The 21,745-nt window shown below is 32.1% G+C and overlaps 1 protein-coding gene and 1 long non-coding RNA gene across 3 annotated transcripts; one reads left to right on the plus strand and one right to left on the minus strand.

Annotated features, from left to right (window-relative positions):
• Positions 1-4,998: 4,998 nt before the first annotated feature.
• LOC128293334 (uncharacterized) lies at positions 4,999-7,206 on the plus strand. Its single transcript, XR_008283510.1, has 3 exons — positions 4,999-5,129; positions 5,569-5,647; positions 7,032-7,206. It is a non-coding gene; the product is annotated as an uncharacterized LOC128293334 (long non-coding RNA).
• A 5,367-nt stretch (positions 7,207-12,573) lies between these two features.
• LOC108453842 (retinoblastoma-related protein) lies at positions 12,574-19,810 on the minus strand. 2 transcript variants are annotated; one of them, XM_017752178.2, is made up of 19 exons: positions 19,379-19,808; positions 19,018-19,123; positions 18,836-18,937; positions 18,601-18,743; positions 18,407-18,503; positions 18,235-18,281; positions 17,342-17,540; positions 16,767-16,833; positions 16,376-16,555; positions 16,096-16,289; positions 15,106-16,000; positions 14,765-14,915; positions 14,599-14,671; positions 14,172-14,348; positions 13,965-14,084; positions 13,743-13,887; positions 13,518-13,630; positions 13,141-13,256; positions 12,574-13,055 (listed from the first exon to the last, which is right to left on the minus strand). In XM_017752178.2, the coding sequence occupies exons 2-19, from the start codon at positions 19,099-19,101 to the stop codon at positions 12,899-12,901; spliced, it is 3,060 nt and encodes a 1,019-aa protein (XP_017607667.1). In that variant the 5' UTR covers positions 19,102-19,123; positions 19,379-19,808; the 3' UTR covers positions 12,574-12,898. The 2 variants fall into 2 exon arrangements, 1 of the variants encoding a protein (XP_017607667.1); XR_001866647.2 differs by lacking the exon at positions 12,574-13,055 and having other exon boundaries at positions 13,518-13,634; positions 19,379-19,810.
• Positions 19,811-21,745: the final 1,935 nt, after the last annotated feature.

The raw sequence follows: 21,745 nt of genomic DNA on the forward strand, positions 1-21,745 counted from the left end.
TCACCTTCTGTTACCACTTGAGAGAAGAAAATCAAATGGATGACGCTGTAGCAACTTTAGCTTCCATGGTCAAGGTCAACAAATAAGAGGATGTGAAACCGATCTAGATGAGTATTTATGAGGCTCTGACTCATTGTTACAACATCGAAGAAGAAGAAGAAGAAAAGGATGATCATCCTTGGTACCACAATATACTTCGATATTTGAATAATCATGAATACCCTGACCAAGCTACTGAGAATGATAAAAGGACGTTGAGAAGACTGACCAGTGACTATGTCTTGGATGGGGAGATCCTATATAAAAGAAGAAAGGATCAGGTGCTACTAAGATGTGTAGACGCTATTGAGGCCAAGAAAATCTTGGAAGAAGTCCACGAGGGTGTCTGCGGAACACATGCTAATGGCTTCACAATGGCCAGGAAAATCATGAGATTCGGGTATTATTAGTCCACCATGGAAGGAGATTGTATCAATTATGCCAAGAAATGCCATAAGTGCCAAATTTATGGAGATAAAATTTATTTACTTCCTTAGCCTCTACATGTTATGACTTCTCCATGGCCTTTCTCTATGTGGGGCATGGATGTCATTGGGCCAATTTCGCCAAAAGCTTCAAATAGGCATCGATTCATCTTTGTGGTCATCGACTACTTCACCAAGTGGGTAGAGGCCGCTTCATATTTCAATATTAGAAAGTCGGTAGTTAGCAAATTCCTGAAGAAGGAAATCAATTGTGGATATAGAATGCCAGAAAGAATCATATCTGACAATGCATTGAATTTGAACAATAGCACGATATTGGAAGTTTCTAGTCAGTTCAAGATCAGACACCACAACTTGTTACTGTATCGCCTGAAAATGAACGGTGTAGTCGAGGCAGCCAATAAAAACATTAAGAAGATCGTGGGGAAAATGACTGAGACTTATAAAGATTGGCATAAGAAGTTACCATTTACCCTCTATGCTTATCGAACATCTATCAGAACCTCCACCGGGCCAACATTTTTCTCGTTAGTTTATGGAATGGAGACAGTTTTGCCCATTGAAGTCGAGATTCCTTCTCTCCAGGTTTTGTCAGAATTGAAGTTGGATGAAGCAGAATGGATCCAATCCCGATATGATCAACTAATCTTGATCGAAGAGAAAAGGTTGAAAGCCATCTGTCATGGTCAGATGTATCAAAAACGAATGATGCAAACTTACAATAAAAAGGTACGTCCCAGAGAATTCCATGAGGGGGACCTAGTATTGAAAAAGATCCTGCCCATACAAAAGGATTTCAAAGGGAAATGGATGTCAAACTAGAAAGGACCTTATATGGTAAAGAAGGCCTTTTCTGGAGGAACGTTGATATTGATCGAGATGGATGGTAAGAACCTGTCTAATCCAGTGAATTCAGATTCGGTAAAGAAATACTTCGCTTAAAAAAAAAGGAGGCCAAGCTGAAAACCCATAAAGGGTGCCTTGAGTCCAAATGGGTTTTGAGTTGAAAACCCAGAAAAGGGCAACTCAAGTTTTGATTGAATATAAGGCATGTGGTAGTCTTGTCCTCTCAGAAATAACAATGAAGAGGAACGTTACATCTTGAGGCACCGACAAAGTACTTTAGATCCCCTAAACATATAATTGATCTCAAAATGGTCCTCAAGAAGTTTGTACAGAGAAGCTCATGCTGTGATAGCTAAGGCACTGACTTTCGTTTTACCCGCTTTGTACTTTAGCAAAATTTGTTATTTTGATTAATTCCATTCATTTTGAGCTTTGCTTCTGATAAATTTTAGTCTTGTCCATTGTTACAATCTTTTTCAAGCATTTTTTATTGAAATAACGATTAATGGACTCATAATATCCACGTAAAAGCAGTTTTGCATATTGCTCTAAAAAGTTTCTAAATAGTAAAGGGACCTGAAACTGGACCACTAGTTAGAACTAACCAAACCTAAAAATTGGAAACATTTGAGAGAGAATAGTCTAAATTGTGACTATTTCTTCAGATTTTCTACCAAAGATACTAGTTGAACAAGAATACATGGTAACACATCAGTGATAGAACCTCGATGAGCAACAAGCAATGGCAACCTAAGCACTACAAAATAAATCATTCTCGAAAAAATGACATTCTGTATTCATACGAATATCATTCATACACATCTAGTTAGGAGCATTTGATTCATTTTGATCATGACATCCTAATCACTTGGCATAAATAGGCCCATGAAATGAATTATACTGGTCATGTTCCCCAAAAAATGGTTGACAGATCAGACGGATCACAAATCCTATACCCCTGAAGTTGCAGTGGGACAGATTGAAGTTGTTATGGTGAATCTTATCTCCTTGAAGTTACAGTGGAGCAGAACGAAGATAGCAAATTTTATTTCCTTGAAGTTGTAGTGGAATAGATCAAGCTACAAGTCATAAATCCTATACCTTTGAAGTTGCAGTAAGTCGGATTAAATCTACCATGGCGAAACTTATATCCCTAAAGTTGTAGTGGAGCAGATTGAAGCCATTAGTCTTATCTCCCTGAAGTTGCAGTGGAACAGATTCAAGCTAAAATTCATAAATCTCATACCCCTGAAGTTATAGTGGGACAGATTGAAGTTATTATAGCAAATCTCATCTCTCTGAAGTGGCCTTACAGCAGATTAAAGCTATAAATCTTATCTCCCTGAAGTTACAGTGGAGCAGATTGAAGCAACAAATCCTATCTCTCTGAAATTGCAGTGGAGCAGATTAAAGCGAGCTAATCCAATACCTCTGAAGTTGCAGTAGGTCGGATTAAATCTACCATAGCAAGTCTTATATCCCTGACGTTGTAGTGGAGTAGACTAAAACCACAAGTCTCGTCTCCCTAAAGTTGCAACGGAGTAGATTGAAACTACAAGTCTTATTTCTCTAAAGTTGTGGTGGAGTGGATCGAAGCAACAAGATGCAGTGGGCTAGAATAAGGCTATTTGAAGAAGAGAAGTATTGAAAGAAGTCAAGACCCGACAAGACCAGGCAAAATTAGGCCTTTTTAAAATCTTTGTTTCGTTCCTGTTACACGACAAAGAGCAAAGAGGGGCAGTTGTAAGGCCCAATTTTGGCTTGGGCTAAACAGTCCCAAACAAAACAGTTATTAACAGTCTTTTTTACAACTTTAAACCCAAACTTTAAACCCAAAAACAAATTCCTAAACCAAGCCCAACAATGCAGCCCAAAATCAGCAAAAAAAACTAAACCCGAGGTGAGTCGCACCTGGAGTCTTCTGATCAGCCGCCACTGGCCATCGCCCTCTACCATTCTAATGCCACCACTGCAACACCGTTAGCACCGCCCGTTTACCTGCAAAAAAAAAAGTAGAATAATCATTTTAGTTAAAGCAAGTTGTAAATGGATATAAAGCCATATGAACCCAATGTATTTTGATTCGATTTGGGACCAAAAAAAAACACAGATTCAAACACACCAACAAAGAAAAACAGCAAGTATTTGAAGAAGAATAAACAAAGTTAGAAGCATGCTAAGGTCCTTCTTTTTTCCTTCTTTTTTCCTTATTTTTTTCTTTTTTTACGAAATTGTTTATATACACATACATATTTATTTATTTCTCTTTTTTTTAAAACTACACACACACATATATATATATCTATATCAAAAAGAGTAAAAAAAGAAAAAAGAAACTTACCTTTTGTTGATTTCGCAAGAAAAAAGGCAACTTTGGCCTTCCGCCGTCGTAGACGGCCGCGTCGTCGCCGGTGGCCGACGTGGTGGTTGGTGGCCGGACCCCTGGCCAGATTTTGAAGAGGGAGAGAGGGTTGAAAGGTTTTCTTTGGTTTATTTTTTAGGAGAGTGTTAAAAATTTAAAAAAAAAACTGAAATTTTATCTTAAATAGAAACAATTAAACGGCGCCGTTTTGAAAGTTGAGTTCAAAAGCCAAAATGACGTCGTTTTGGCCTCTAACTCGTGACCCGACCCATTTGCCCTTAAGATCCATATGTTTTTAATCAAAAGGGCTAATTGCGTTTTTAGCCCTTTCGCTTTTTAATTATTTTACAATCAAGTTTCTTTCATTTTAATTTTTGCCCTTTAATTTATTTCGTTTCCAATTTGGTCCACCTTGAAGCTGTGCGTTTTGGGGGTTGAGGATTATTTCCCATTTTGTTTCCTCCTTGTTATTCGCGCGTTCAATTTGGTCCTTTACCTTTTTTATTTTTTATTTTACCCAAAACGCTGTTTAAAATTTTCAAATTAGTCCTCTTTTGTTATTATTATATTTTTAAATTAATTAATTTAATATTATTATTCTCATTATTATTTTCCTTTTTGCATTTCCTTATTTTTATTATTATCTTATTGTTAAATTAATTAATTTTACATTATCACTATTATTATTATATTTCTTTTTATGTTTACTTACCCAATATTTTCTTTAAATATATTTATCTTATCATTTTATTATTTATTCACTTATATTCTTTTATAATTTCAAACTTAGATTATTTACTTATTACTAATATTATTATTAGTTAGTTATTTATATCCTTTTACAATTTCAAAGCTGTAATGACCCGAACTTTAAGGTTTTAGAAAAGTTTATTTTGGTCATCGTTTCGAAAAATGGATTAGAAAATATTTATTAAAAAAAAGTAAAAATATTTATGAAGTTAAGTAAGTGATTAATTAAAGTTTAATTAAGTAAATTTAGCTTAATTAGGGATAATTGGATAAAAGATTAAATTGAATATAATGTGAAAGTTTAGTTTTAAAGTAATAGAAAATAAAAGGATCAAAATGGCAATTAAGCCATACCCATGAAATGAGGCGGTGAATGGAAGAAAAATCAAGATTTTTCTTGAATTATGTATATTATTAAATTATTAAATATATATGTATATATATAAAAAAAGAAGAAAAACAACTGTATAAAAATGATTGGTACAAGTGTTAAATAAATATTTGTTATTAAATAGATTTTTATTATAGTTTTATTGTCATTATATATATATATAAAAGAAACAAAAGAAAGAAACAAAAGAATAAAAGGAGGAAAGAAACAGAATAGCAAGGGACGAAACAGAGAAGGGAGAAAGGAAGAAAAGAAAAAGGGAAAAATAAGGTTTTAAAGGTTCCAAGTTAATTTGGTAAGTCAATTTAGCCCTTTTCTTATGATTTTGAGTTTTGGAATCCTAGAGATAAATACTACTTGTTTTAAGTAGATATTTTGAAAGTCATTAGATTTCTAAGTATGGTTCATGTTGAATAAAATGATGGAATTGGGGGTTTATTTGATAGAAATTTTGATTGGAATTGAATAAAGGATTGAATCGTAAACTAAGCTATAAGTTGTTTTAGGGATTAAATGGAAATAAATTCGAAATTATGAAAATATGCTGGAAATTTAATAGTTAAGTATGAGTTTGGACAAAATTTGAATAGAAATGAAGTATGAATTGAGATAGAAAAAGTAAGTGAATCTAGTTAAGATTAAATTGAAATTAAAGTAGAAATTGAATAAAATTGTATTAATTAGATATATATTAGTAGTGAATTAACGATTATGAATTGTTTTAATTCCTGTAGCTAATGTTGTCTCGGGAAACCTCGGCTAAGCAAGGAAAAAAAATGGCAAAGACAAAGGAAGTTAGCTCGAGAAAATACGGTTTGTATTTCTATAATCTGAACCTAGTTATTAATTGTTATATTTTTTATTCAATGCATTTAATAAATGTTGAAGTGAGAATTATTGTGTTTATAATGGAAATGGATTAATTTGGTATGTGATGAATTTATATTGATCGAATTAAATTGAATTATATATTATAAATATATAAATATATATATATATATATATATGTGTGTGTGTGTGTGTGTGTGTGTGTGTGTGTGTGTGTGTGTGTGAATGAGATATTATGCAATTATGATAATTAAATTTTGGATAAATATTATGATAAATAATTAAGATGGGAATTATATGTATTGTGTCTTTATAATTGAAATGAATTGATTTAGTGTATGATAAATTTATATTGAATTGATTTATGAATATTTGTTTTATTGAATTTCTATTGATTGAAATTATTTTAATTGAATTTATATTGATTGAATTATATAATATATATGATTTATGTAGAAATTTGAATATTTGATATTGAAAATGAATTGAATTGTACTGAATTATGAATTAATGTGAATAATTGAAATATATTGTTAAATTGAATGAAATTGTATGAATTGTGAAAATGGATAAATATATGTAATTATCTGAATGAGATATTGATGAAAGAATTATTAAATTGAGAAAGTGAATGAAATACCTATTAACTAGTCGGGCTAAGTCGGATATAATTGGCATGCCATAGGATCTGAAAGTGTACGGGATTTGCCGGCTTTACCGATTAGGCACTTTATGTGTCGTATTTCAGGCACCTCGTGTGTCGTATCAGGCACCTCGTGTGTCGTTTTAGGCACTTTATGTGTCGATATCTTGATCGGTACTATGTACCGTTTAGGCACAATGTGCGTACTGGTGTGTTTGGGTTGGAATCCGTGTATCCGTCAAAGTCCGGGTTTGTTAATAGGGGTAAATAAGTAAAAAGATAAATCGAGTGAATTTGATTGATTGAACTATTGGAATGAAATGAGAAATTGAATTGAGAATTGAAATTGAGATATGAGATTGAAAACATGAACCAAAAGGTTCATGAAATGAGTGAAGTTCAAATGGATGATGATTGATGTTAGAATGAATTAAAATGGTATATTGTTAAGAAGTAAAGTGTGAATACAAGTGAATTGTGAATATATTGAAAGAATTTATACAGTAAGCAAATGAAAAGAATTGAGCAAATATGTTGTTGTGTTTGTTATATGGCTTGTATAGAATTTTTATGGTAAGTAAATGAAACTTATCTATAAAATAAATAAATGAATGGTTATATTTATCATTGTGATTTTAAGTTTAATTGCTATATTACCAAGTGTTCGGATTATAGAAATACCACTGAGGATACCATACTCAGCGTACGGTTTGTTTCCGTGCGCAGGTTAAGTAAAGATAGTACGTTGAATCAGCATCCCAGTCCGATCCCGAATTCATTAAGGTAAAGTGTGTTAATTATTGGTAATGGCATGTACCTAGGATGTCTTATGTGTATGTCATTTTGAAATTGTAAATGTAAGGATGAAATAAATAAATTTAGATTTGGCTATGGTATAAAATAGGATTTGACTAATTTGGTATGAATTTGAATTTTTGTGAGACAATGTCAGATTGATTTTGGAATTCCCTATTCTGAATTGGGAAAATCATTAAAAATTTTATAAAAATAATTACAGGCTATAATTTATATTCTTAGAATCTTTAATGAGTCTATTTTCAAGAGAAATAAACGGGAACATCATCCAAGTCCTGTGCTATGAGATAATTAAATTTTAGTAAAGAAAGGTCGAAACTGTCAAACAGCAGATCAGGGGTAACTTTGAGGAATAAACTGTACTAATTGGCTAAACCAAAAATTCTGAAAATTTTATGGTAGAAAGGTATATGAGTCTAGTTTTAAGAAAAATTAACGGAACTTAATTTGGAGTTTCATAACTCTAGATATAAATATTTTAGTGACTGTTACTCAAGAAGACAGTTTTGACATGAACATAAGAAAGTAAATGAAATTGTGTGTAATTATTCTGTAAACTCCGGTAATGCTCCATAACTCTCTTCCGGGACGGTTTGGGGTTAGGGGGTGTTACACAAACTCTTTTTTTCTTTCTTTTTTCCTTTTTTATTATTAATATTATTTTTTTAGCCGTTTACATACCATTTATTTTTGTATTTGTTTATTATTATTTTTAGTTTGCTTATTATTCTTTTCTTATTTGTAATCAGTATATTAGTTTCGTTTATTTACTTATTCTCGTCCTTTTATTATCATTATTGTATTTATTTTGTTATACATATTAGCACCATGATTTATTTTTACACTTTACTACAAATTTATGTTACATTAGTTTTTTCTCGACATATGTGATTTTGTTTTTATTTAAATAAGCAATATTTCATATTTTGAAATTCGAATAAACGAACGTTTTTAAAGCATAATTTTTTTAAATAATCTCGGGAATTACGGAAAGGTTGTGTTCTAACTTACGAAATATGGTTTTTTTCTAAAAACCGAGATAATTAAACATCTTCCAAAATAAATAATTTTCTGTGTTTATTCTCATTTCAGGGATTTAAGATATTGTGTCCTAACTTACGGGACATAATTCTTTTCCTCGATTAACGTGGAATACGCCATTTTCTCAAAAAAATTAATATTTTAACAAAGGATCGTATTTTTAAAATCTTTTCAAATTCTCAATTCTCGACACTAAGACATTAATTAATCAACTAGGTGCCAATTTTGGGCGTTACGAGGGTGCTAATCTTTCCCCGTACGTAACCGACTCCCAAACCCCTTTTTTTGAATTTCGTAGACCAAAATCATCGTTTTAATAAATCGAACTTCTTATTAAAATGATCAAACTGCAAGGTGATCCGATCACACTTCATAAAAAAATGATTGGTGGTGACTCCCATTTTTCATTTTCGTTTTCAAAATAAAAGTCGACCCCTTTTTCAAAAAAAAAAATGGTTTTGACAATTGCCACAAGTAGTCAAAATATCCAAAGATAAAAGGAAGCATACCATCACAGTTAATCATGGTAAGCAATCAAGCACAACTCATAGCGTTCTCATTGATATGTTGCCACAATGTGATCATGAAGCATATATACAAAATATATTACATTAGATAATCAGATTTCAAATATGACCAATATAATGTGTAGCTTAAAGCTATCTCCTACCAAACACAACCAATTTACCCTCCAAACAGAACCAAACATACCCTCCAAGCACAACCAAATTTACCCCCCAAATGCATCCACTTAAACATGTATACTTACTATTTTGTACACACTTTCACATGTCACGCAACTTATGTTCATATCACATATTCTAGTCTGATATCATGCACTTACAAGTGCTCACATTATGCTCAAATAACCGCAACATATAGATCTCATATAGTGTACATAAAATCAACAAGACTCATATCATATTCAGTCATAAACACAAAACATTTTCATTGTCATCTCAATATACATCACATAACATATCACATTTAAGCATCACTTGCAAATCATCATTAGTTTAAGTAAAAGTACTTACTCATGGAACTTAGTATAGGTGATTAGGCCACCTAAGCTCCCCTTTAACACTTTGATTTGTGCATAATTATAGCACACCAAGCCACTCACCTTGCAACCTTGACTTTAATGGCAAAAATTCAAATAAGCCCTTGTTTGCCTTTGTCCTTGCTTGTAGAACCTCCAATGAGTCTAGCACTTTGCATTCACAATAAATACATTACAAACACATTATAAATAGCTTCAAACAGATTTAAATAATATAAAAATGTAGACCACAACTCATTTATCATACTTACTGAAACTAGTTAGTTTTGTCGAAAATGAGATTTCACCACTCAAATCTAGTTTCTAAACCTTAATTTTGTTTTCAAACATCCTAAATATCATCTAATTACATATCTAAACCTTCAATTTTATCCAATTACACCAATCTAATTTTTCCAGAAAAATCAAGCTTATGTGATCTTTTAAAAGGAGAAAATATTCAATTTGCTTAAATTCATTAACGATTTGTTAAATTAAGATCAAATAGATTTTAATTAGATAAAAATAAGTTAAAATCACTTTAAAACCAAAGCTTAGCCAAGAAATACGAGATCTACCATTTTCAAACCAAAAATCAACTTAAAATCAAGTGATATATTGAGATATTGATTAAATCATTTAAATCTCAAATTGAAATAACAACTCACTTAGTTTAATCATTAAAAGTAAAAATCTTACCTCAATTTTACAAAATCGACGAGCTATAAAGCTAATTCGAGTTTTGAACCTATGAAGAACTTTAGAGAAATTGAAGTTGAAAACATGAGTATTCTTCAAAATTGAAGAGAGATTTTGTGTTTGGAGAGCTTGAAAAACAAAGAGGATGAACTAATTTCAAAAGAAAAAAAAACTTTGGTTTAGTGTTTGGCAAATTTTGGAAGAAGATGAAATGAGAGGGAAGGAGACGTGGGGTTGTTAAATAGGCAACCATTTTTTTAAAAATTGGGCCATTTCCCATTTAACTACCTCCAAGTTTCTCTCTTTCCAAATTGGTCCTTGTTTTTCAATTAAAGCCAATTTCAAAATTATTTTTAAATCTAATCTCATTTTTAAAATTTATTTTAACCAAATTAAATTCCGAACACTTAGTTTTAATTTCTAACCTAAAATTATTAATTCTATTTATTTTAATATTTTATTTAATTAATTCCTAATTATCTTAATTATCTAACCCAATTACTATTTTCGATTCACTAGCTCCTGATTTACTATCTCGATTTTACTAGTCTGATTTTTTGGATGTGACAGAATTAATATGCGAAAGACCATTGAGTTTGAAGTTCAATACTCAAACATGCCATCTATATATTGCATATGCCTATTTTAGCCTTTTAATTGTTGAACCAAATGGTGGTATAACTATACGACTAGTTTTTTCAATCAAAGGAGTGCCATTCAAATCTACGAGCTTAGATATTGATACAATCATTGACATGGTTTATTTCACTGATAGTAGCATTATTGTTTTCCAAAGAGGTTCTTTTTCTTTTTCTTTTTTATCCTTACTAATTTCATCTATTTAGGTGAATTAATATATTCGTATTTAATATCTTCATACTTATATAGAGAGATTTTTTTTATATCAAAAGAGTTATTTATTTTTTAATTAGGTAGGGATGTTGATTTTCTTGTAAGCTTCGGTGATAGAACTAGTCGGCTGTTGAAATATAATCCTCATTCAGGAGAAGATCAAATTATACGATGGTTTAACTTTTCCTAATGGAGTTGCTTTGAATATAAACAATTCGTTTATTCTAATGAGGGGATCAATAAAAAATTAATTTTAAAGTTTAGTATGCACTATTTGAAAGTAGCTCTCAAAGTAGTAGTTGAATTGCCCAGGGTTCCAAATAATATAAAGAGGAATAAAAATGGTGAATTTTGGGTAGCCTTAAAAGAACAGAAGATTGGGAACAATTGAAACCGGTGCTCCGAATCCAATCAAAATGAAGTTTAATGAAGGAGTTAAGATTTTAAAAAATTTGGATGAAAAAGATGCACTTACCTTCAACTTAATCTGTGAAGATGAAGAATATAGGGAAAATTATATATGAGATCATATGTAGGCATTTTAAATGCCTAATTGAGATTTTTTATTTTAGAACTTTTTAGTTATTTTTTTTTTGTTTTTATTTTAAATTTATTATATTTAAAGTTTCAAATTTTATTTTTAAGAAATTTTGTTTTAAAATTTTAGTAACCATTTTTTATCCGGAGTAGACTGGTCCAAATTGATATAGATAGTCTCCTTTTGAAACCAGCTTTATAATCCAATTCTGGAAATTTGTTCGGATTCTTTGCTACTTCATTTTGGATTTTAATCTTGATTTAATTAAATCTGTTTCATGCTTCTTCTTTAATACTATATATATATATATATATATATATATTAGTGTAGTATTATTTCAAGAGTATATGTATAGTAATATATGTATAATTATAAATATGGTTAAATAATGAGCATAACGTATAGTGTTATGTGTTATGTTTTGAGATTGTATTGTATGTCTTACATTATGCCATATATCAATTTGTGTTTGTGTATCTAAAGGTATCTAGATATTATGTGTTATACTTTTACAATGTTGTTAGGTGGATTTCTGTTTTATTTTATTACAAGAAATCAGTTGTCTTGTGCAACAACGTATAAGCCAAGTACAACTATCATTTTGGGTAATTTATACGTATAAGTATAATAAAATATAGATTCCTTAAGAATTAGGATAGATATTATATTTTTTTCTTGGAGGGATGCTCTGAAAGTTGTGCTTGCCATTAGACAACATTTGCAATTGAAAAGAAGTAATACAAAGTTAATTTCATATAGTGACATAAATTTTAAATATATTTTTCAATTTCATATAAATATTTAAAATATACATATAATTTTTACATTTATAATTTTTTAAATTTTTATTATTGAGATCAAATTTATTTAAATTTAAGACCAAATTAACATAATATGTCATTTAATGGTTAGATAACTAAAACACCATCTCAAATAGTTTGGTGGACAAATTGTAATTTTTTTATAATTGTGTGATCAAAATTAAATAACCAAAGAAGAAATTTATCCAATTTTTTAAAGGTCTGAAACTACAATTACAACAAGACGAGAGGATGTAATATGGATATTTCTTTCACAATCATGAAATTGGTTTATTAGTAAAAATTGTGCCAAGGCGCCCACAAAGAACACCCGGAAAATAAAAAAACATAGGCATTAGAGAACATAAATTGGTGATGCATAGCAATCATCAATGTTTTGGCTTATTCCGAAGTGCGAGGCAGCTTTAAAATGACACCATTGAAGGCCTTCCCGAGCTTAAAAATGAAATCAATACTATATGATTTATTTTTCAGATATGATCGCCTTCCAAATATATATAAAAATGATTAAAATACAAAACATGATCCCACGCGTCATCATACCATATGACACCTTAAAAATGGACTGGAACCAACATTGCTACTATTTGCTACAATCAAAAGAGGCACATTTTATACCAATTTGTTAGCCCAACTTCCAAGTACTGAATCTAACATCCTTAAGCTCGTAGGAGCGGTGGCGGCTATTCTACAATACCCCTTCTTATAAACTTAAACCTGCTGCAGTGTATAACAAGAATAGGGAAATAAAGGCAGAATTTACAAGGAACGCATGTCCTATGCTGCACTAAGATTCCGGTTGCTCAGATTTTAAAGCTGCACCTGGTGAGGATGCCAATGTGTGGCTCCAGCTCTGAAGGTAAAGGCTATTTGCAACCATGGAATCACTAACCAAGCCACCCTCAAGATCATCGAACTTGAGTTTAATTCTGATATTCCGAGTACTAAAAACAGCAAAGCAAATGGCAGCATCATTAATGTAGTACACGGCAAGAATTTCCATACTTGAAAACAAAAAAAGAAAAATACCTGTTCAACTGATTGTTGATGGCGGTTAGGTCTTTTGAAGGACTCTGAAAGGCACGGGTACTCTCTCCGACACAAGCATAGTAGCTTCTCGCGCTATGCGAGATTAGAGCATCCATCTGTAGATGAAAACAAATTTAAGAAACAGGATCGACTTTCTTTTTACAAGATTCATAAAAACTTAAATATTTGCAAATTAAAAGATCTTTTTTTTTTAATTCCTTTTTTCTGTATCGGCCCTTTTAAGAGTGCTTGCATTTTTAAACAAACAGTTGAGTTGCAGTAGTTATCAAATACACTCTTTCCATTTTTTTCTGGTTTTCTAGTAAATCGAAATTTGATCACTCTATGAAGAACCAAAAATTATATATAATAAGAACCTTGGATGCTCGCAATGGGGACACGTATACATTGTGCTTTGCAGATACTTTCATTGGGGACATATCAGGGAGACTCGGAAAAGAGGCAACTTTAGGTGATCCAGGGCATGGACCTAACTAGTCAATGAAGAGAGAAGCGAATTAGAATGGTTTGCATAAGCAGCAAGGACAGAATATTACATTAACACCCCCACCCCAAATAATGGAAAAAATTGAAAGGTTTACCATCATTACTATTGTTGGATTCAGGAACCTGGGTTGTTCTTGTAGTCGTTCTGGAAAGATCAAGTTCTTCAAGCAAATATTTTATGGCAGGAATGAATTTTGTATTGTAAAATGCGATAATACCAACATGATCCTGCCTGGTTCTCTGTTTTCAGATCATTAAAATGGTTAAAAACTCACTCGAAAGCAAGCACCATAGAAAATAGAGATGAGATATTATACCCCGTTCTGTTGTGTTGATGATCTGTCAACAAATACACTGCAGTAAACTTCGGGTCTACCTTGCAGTTGCTTCCTATAGTTTCTAGTAATTTCTTTAAACGGTAGTTCCAACTGAGAAAGCTGTAGGCCATTCATTCAGAAAGTAAGGGTAAAAAGTGTAGACAAATCTAACAACGCCAGCATCTAAAAGATATCATAAGAACTGACCTTTGCAACTACATAGAGACAACAAAGGATGATCTGGTCAATATGATGGTTAAAAAACAGAGAAGTCCGCTGGCTAAGTATTTGTTGAAAAAGAAAATATACACTCTCCCTAATCTCTTGAGACAGTTGTAGCCTCTCAACCATACCATTAATCCTGACAGCAGCCAACTTATTAATCTAGACAGTGCAAAAGCAACTGACATGTTAGTGACGGAGCAGAGTGATAACTGAATCTAAATCAATAGCAAAAGTTGGTGCATATTGGCAATCTGGCACCAAAATATATCAAGGGATATTTACATTTGCAATGGGTGCTAATAGGCCAACTTTTTGTGATGATACACGTAACCGTAAGGCACAACATAGTGATGCAGGACTTAAACAAATAGATGAAACTTGAAAGCCTAATTCATCTATATTTTGATACCTTACTAAAGAATATATTAATTCCTGTTTCGGCACATGTTTCTCCTCCACCAACAGGGTTAGGGCGTGTTGGACTGCAAAACAAGTACACGAAAATAAAACCCATAAGCAAGTGCTAATAGTGTAGGTTTTTCTACTTCCCTTTGAACTTGCACCATACAAGATACCTGGCAAACACAGATTGCAAAGGAGCCTTCCGAAGGTTGCTGAAAGCTAATAGACGGTCCTTCGCTGGTGATGTAAAAGAATTCCGTTCAACCAATACACTCCTGTAGTCAGTGCATTGTCTCTTCGGAGACCTGACATCCCCATTTTGACCTGAAAAAGGAACATGACCATGTAAATTAAGTTCAGGATAGAGTCGAGTTTAACACTTTCAAGTGGGAATAACTGTAATTCAATCCTATAACACAAGCCACTACAGTAGGCAAGCAAATGGGCACCAGTTACAAAGTATTCAATATCTGAATATAACTAGTGGTAAAGCTAAGCTACTAATGATTCATACCTAAGATCAAGCTACCAAAATTACTTGGTGATGTTTCATGCTTCTGCAAAGAAGGCACTGTTGGAATACCTCCGGAAAAGTTTATATGCATTGCAATTGCATCCAAAGATGGCATTGGTTCTGCCAATAAGCCAAGACGATTTATTTCGGAAGAGAGTGCAGGCCTTGCAACTATCAAGGTATTGTACAATGAGGAGCCTTTATCCCACACCATGCTTTCCAAAAGCCTCTCCTCCAGAGAGTTTAGATGCCGCTTCAGTTCTCTTGGTAAAGACTTTTCATGTCTAATGAAACTTTCTATCACCTTGCTTAGATCAAAGGCCGTGATGCCAGTTCTGCCTAGAACTGTAGGAAACAGCATTGTAGCAGTCTTATGTGTTGCTAGCACTAGTTCAGCAGAACAAGCAAGCATACATCTGTGAAATCTCTCATTAGTTAACAAAGGGGTCAAGTTAGGTGCACGTAATATTTGAGCCTCTGCCGTACACATAGCTTCCAGAACCCTATAGTATAACTTAAGTGTTTCCAGTCTTCGTTGTTCCATCCATGTATCATCCATTAGGTTTGCACTTCGAAGGCTTCCAGTTAGACTACAATCATGACTACAGGGAAATATGGCCTCCAATATTATATGAGCCCTACGTATCACATCATTGGTAACATCTTTATCACAGGATGATAAAAAATGCTGTAACTCTGCTGAAGGTCTTGAAGGAAGCGGACAAATAAAAGTACGAAGCCACTTTGCAGTTGTCATTGCAGTGCTGACAGGAGTAGAGGCCACCTTTCCGTTAAGTGGCCCAAGGACACCATTTACATGAGATGCACGATGACAATGAGGAGACAGTGGGCTTGTGATTGTCTTTGATGGTGAAGCTATTGAATCAAACTTCCTCTACTCAACAAATAAAAACCTTAGATAAAGTGACTGCTCCATGAAGCATATAAACCGAACAAGGGATAACATGCTTTCACAAATATGAAACGCACCTTAATGCCAGAAATATTCACATCCTCTCCAGACAAGCTCCCAAAAACAAGTAAACTATCTTCTTCATTTATGAACAGCCTCTCGTCCAGATCACCTCTATTACGAGTTGCATTATTGTAATTATTTTCTAAAATACTCAAATTGGATAAAAAAGATTGTTCCTCCAGTAAACCTTCAAAATAGACCAAGCCATCTGGCATCAAAGAAGATCAGATAATTAGAAGCATAAGCAAATGAAAGCATGCTGTCCAAAATACATCCATGACTTTTGTAACAAACCTGTATCAATATGTTCCAGTGTTTCAGTTTTGCACTCGAATGCTGGACATGGCTTTTTTTTCAATATATCTTCCATCAACTTATTGGTCATCTTCAGTGTTCTCCTCAACTCAGCTTCTGAAGCATCATACATGTTGCAAAGTGATGCAAGCAAGTCAACACCTTTTTCACCTTTCTTAACTAAAAGATCAAACAACAAAGAAATCACAATAGGAACGACAAATTTATCTCCACCAGGAAAAGAAAATAGAAATATGTAAAAGGATAAGGACAAAACACCAGTGTAGAATACTGGCCAAAAGGAACACCAGTGAAGAATAAAAAATGCTTTCTTCATCAATAAGAAGGATAGATCTATAATTTTGACTGCCACAAAAGAGCAGATAATTACCAAAGCGTGGAGAGTCATTGATCTTGAAGTTTCTGTAGCAAATAGGAACATGTAAAATGAGAATAGCCTGCAAGAAATCACAAAAAAAAGAAGTAAGAAGAAACAATTAACCTCCATAATTGCTACATGCTATAGTAAATGTCTAACAGCATATTGGAGTTGAATCTTTTGAAGCACACTTAAATGTAGTTTTCAACCTTTGCTTTCTGTCTTTTTAATAACTACTAGTTAGATTGGGATGAAAACAGACATGCAATACACAGTGCAACATGATATGAATGCAGTGACACGTGAATTTTTAGGACACGATATTATAGGGCAATAGAAACTTTTTTACACAATAACATACAATAGAATGTGTCCAGCACTTAGACATTCCACTAACAGAAGTGTCCATGCTACACAGATTTGTAATATTATAATAAGAACAACACGTTCCTTTAGAAGAAATGGATGACATGTTATTACTTAGGAAAACCAGGTCTGCCTTCCTATAATAAACTATTAAGAAAGACACAGAAGTTGGAAAAAAAAAAAAAAAACAAAACAAAAAGCCACAGAAAAGTGTAACTGACCAGTACAGAAACAAAACCATTTGCGCAAGTCACTAGGTCTGCAAAACGGCTGAATGCATGTACACGGAGTGCCAAAAACAGTAACCACCCAAAACGATGGTACTTCGACAAATAATCAGGAGCACTAGTAGCACTTTCCTGTTTTCCAATATTTGCATCACTTGACAAGAAGAGTTCCCAAAATGCACGCTTGTATGACCTTTTGTACCATTAAATAGAAAGATGCACATATTATTTACTTTACAAAATGGAGAGCTATACAAAGTACCCAGAAAATCAGGTTTTTAGGATATAGTTGCTCAGAGAAAAATAACATCATACACAGTACAAATTCCATGTAATATATGATTGAAATATAAAACAGCGATCTGTCTAAATGAGAATGCCATGCGCATATCAGGATCATAAATTTGACCCTGTTATCTATCTGACAAGATTGCAATCAAACCAGGCCATAAACACACTGCATGACCAGCAGTTGGCTTAAATAGGATGTGTCTGTGGTGTGAGTATGGTGCCTGCATGTATGCATGTATGTATTGAATGAATTTTTAACTTGCAAACATCTTTGATTTGCCCATCTTGTACACCGCACCACCTCCCACTGTGTGGGTAATAACCACTTAAGGAAAACACCAACATATACACCTGTTCTTGTCAATTTCAAAGGTTCAAAGCAATATAAGGAAGCACACTGCAGAATCTACACAACTATAGAACATAAATTGATGACTGAGGCAATATATCTTTTCACCATGCATTTAAAAGTAATCATCAACTTTAGTAAATCATAGTTATATTGAGGAAAAGAGAGAAATACTAGTGCCATTACAAAGTTATACGCACATAGCATATTTTAATCTGAACAGAATATAAATCAAAAGGGCACCTACTTGCTTATAAGGGTCAAGTGCTCAAAATTGGCCTGCATCTCCTTTGCCTAATTGATTAAAGTGTCATAGATCAATAATTAAATATGTCACACCATAAAGAAGTCCTTTTTAGCCAAAAAAAAAAGAAAAAAAAAAGAACAAATTAAACCATAGATCTATATTCTTTCACCACCTCAAGTCTACTCTCCCAATCTTCACCATACATGTTAGTCAATACAAGACCAGCTTTTACTACAAATTGAGGCAACTCTTCAAAGAAATACACTATACTGCAAGACAGGAAAAAGAAAAGGAAGCTTGGTGTCGTTAAAACAGGTGTAGATAAAAAAGAACACCCATATGTATACAAAATTAACAGCATCATACTTTAGCTTTGTAGCTCTCAATATCTGGCATAACGTAAACCTATTTTCATCAGATTTTTGTTGTGCACTGTCTCCATCTTTTTCACTTAGGCGGTTCAGCGAATACAAGACAAATGAAAACCAAAACCGCTCTGCTTCTTCAACCTAAATCCAGAGTAAACGCAACTGAGTTTAGTTAACCAGAACGCAATTACATTAATAATTTCATTGTAAAAAGAAAGTTCAAAAATAACTACCGTCCTCTCAGCTGATGAAACATTAGATGAAACAAGATGTTTGGTTTCTTTAAATAGCTTCATAGCTCCTAAGCAAGTTTTCTCATCCAAAGATAACCCTTTCTGCAAATCATGAAAAAACATCATTACCAAAAAAAGGGAGCATATCTGAAATAATATTACTAAAAAGAACATATTACTACCTTGCACAAATCAGTGAATCTAGCTTCAAAAGCATCGCCATCCATGCTGTTGGAAGTTGAAACTAAAGGCTTAACGTCTCCCATCTCTTTGAAATAATCCTAGCAGCTGATTTCAAATTTCACAAATTTCGAAAATTAAAGATTATGATTCCTCGAAAAGTTTTATCAATAAACTCATAACCAGTATATTAAAGATTACGCTAGCCGCTAGAGTTGCTAAGCCCAAAAAAAAAACAGCAAAAGAACTAGGAAAAAAAAGCTATTATTACAAAAAGAGAAGTAAAATTCAGAACCAAAAAAAAAATTTCTTTTGTGCTTCTGAAAATGGAGAATTATCATTCAAGAATGCAAGGAAGCTTACAAATTCAGGGCTTGAAATTCGGTTAGGATCGTATCTACAGATCCAGTGAAGAAAAAAACCTTTTAACGGATCGAGAACAAGAAAAAAAAACAGTGAGAAAGCAACAGAAAAAAATTCCTTCTTTATTTTTTTATATTCTCGTTAAGAACAAGTCAAAGAACCCAAAAATCTTCCCTCTTTCTTTCTTATATGTAATTTTATCTCTCTGATTTTGGGCCTCTTTTTGTGGAAACCCTAATCAAGGAAGGATCTTTTTCTCTTTAGCGCGGGAAAATTAACCAACATAACATCATGATAGCATTCACATGCACATGACATGCGTGACTATCCAGTTATATTTTGACACCTCATGATGTAGGACTGGCCTTTTGGCGCCAAAATTGCTTAACGCCACGCCGTGACGAGGTTTCCCGCTTTGCAAAGTTAGGGAAGCGGTTTCCGTTACGATGATGTTTAATGGAATAGTTTTTGGGTTGGGTTCCGCCCAGCCGTTCACCGGTCTTGCAATTGGGCTCTTTGATTTAAGTCATTACTTTGAACGAAAATATTTTGGCTTAATCACAAATTTGGCCACTAATATTTGCATGTTTTGTCAAAATGGCTTTAATTGTGTTTTTGAGCTTTTTTTTGGCCATCAACCTTTGCTCTTTTTCTCAATTTACTTTTTCTAACAAATTTAACGAAAGTAGGGTTAAAAAAGTTAACGGGTATGATGTTGGATTTTTTAATGAGATGTAATTTATTACTTAGATAACCCAATAAGATAATTACATGTGGAAAATAATAAAATAAATATGTAATATATTAAATTAAAAATAACACTTAATTTAAAGAAAATAAACATAATTATCTAAAACAAATTAACTCTATGAAAAACTTCTCAATAAACAAACATATGAAAAATTAAAATCTTTGGAAAGAAAAGAAAATTTGAAACCTTGAATTTACTCATTAAATATATTAGAAAAAGCATATTGGAGAAAATAACAAAGGTTAATGATAAAAAAATGCTCAAAAATACAGTTAGGGTTATTTTGACAAAACATACAAACAAGAATGGCCAAATTTATCATTAAGCCAAATATTTTTGTTGGATATTCTTTTGTTTATAACTTTTTTTGTGTGTGTGTTTTATATCTGAATTTTAAATTTTTTTTCGCTTAAATTAAACTAGATTTTATGATGACTCAAATAAAATATTTTATGTTAAAATATTTTTTAAAATTATTGACTAATAAATATCGTAGAGTATTAATAAATTTGTATTTTATTACTATTGAACATGTATACTATCATTATATTTATAATTTTTAATTCGTTTATTTAAGGATAATATAAAAGTATGAAAAACAAAAATTCCATCATAATAATATTAACTATAATTTAAAATTATAGTTATTTATGTAATTCATAACCGAATTGAAAGGGTGAATACTATAGATAATTTTTTCTTGATGAATATTTAATGAATTTTTTCATAGGCATTAAACAAACAAGTTCACAAGTAGACTTGTTCTAGGGCTAGGTAGCCCACCCGTCGGGTCGGGTTTGGACAATAATTTTTTTCACTTTGAGCCAGCTCGATTCGGCCCAAATTTAATTTAAATAATATTTTATGTTTTTAGTAGTAAAACAGACTTTAATGGTAAGCTAAGTCGACCTAAAAACAAATCTGGACTTGAAAATTATTTTGAAATCCAGCCTCAAACCGATTCGGACCCATAAAAACCTTTATTCATAAAGGAATTTGTTGATAAACTTAAATAATTTTTATTTAAATTGAATTATAAACAAATATAAATATTAATTAAATTGTTTTTTAACAATAAATTCAGGCACCCACGTGCAAGAATCACGTGGCTCTCATCTCATGGACATGTAGTGGAGGTGTAGAACTAGAACCAAGCAAACTTATCCTTTACTATCAATAGGCACAAAAGTTAATTTAATTGATGCCTTAAGAAGAAGAAATTGACATGGAAAAGATCAAAATTCATTTTTGGATGCACATTTGCGTTCTCGCCTCTAACAAGGATCATTTGTCCTTTCACTCTTTTTTGCGCCATGCAACTTCATGTGCTTACTTCCTCACATGTTCGCTTCTTTTTTAAACCTATATAAATTTATTTATACATCAGTTTTAAAATATTTTATAATTAAATTCATATAAAAATATTTTAAAATATGATTAATTTTATAAAAGAGAAAAAACATGTAATATTCATTAAACAGTACCCTAAATATTAATATAATAAAAGTATTTTGCAAATTTTACATAATTTTAAAAATAATTATTTATTTACTATCAATGTATCATTTATATTGATTTTATGGTTCATGAAAATTAATTAGTTCAACATTTAAAAT

This window comes from Gossypium arboreum, chromosome 5 (genome assembly GCF_025698485.1).
Source record: "Gossypium arboreum isolate Shixiya-1 chromosome 5, ASM2569848v2, whole genome shotgun sequence".
In the NCBI taxonomy this organism is placed as follows: domain Eukaryota; kingdom Viridiplantae; phylum Streptophyta; class Magnoliopsida; order Malvales; family Malvaceae; genus Gossypium; species Gossypium arboreum.

What these genes read in the sequence shown, in the direction of transcription:
- LOC108453842 (XM_017752178.2), bottom strand. Translation starts at nt 19,101, where the DNA reads ATGGGAGACGTTAAGCCTTTAGTTTCAACTTCCAACAGCATGGATGGC. An exon ending in ATTGGGAGAGTAGACTTGAG is followed by an intron (nt 18,282 to 18,406) that starts GTGGTGAAAGAA and finishes TTAATCAATTAG; the next exon opens with GCAAAGGAGATGCAGGCCAA. An exon ending in TTTTGGTAGCTTGATCTTAG is followed by an intron (nt 14,916 to 15,105) that starts GTATGAATCATT and finishes TTCCTTTTTCAG; the next exon opens with GTCAAAATGGGGATGTCAGG.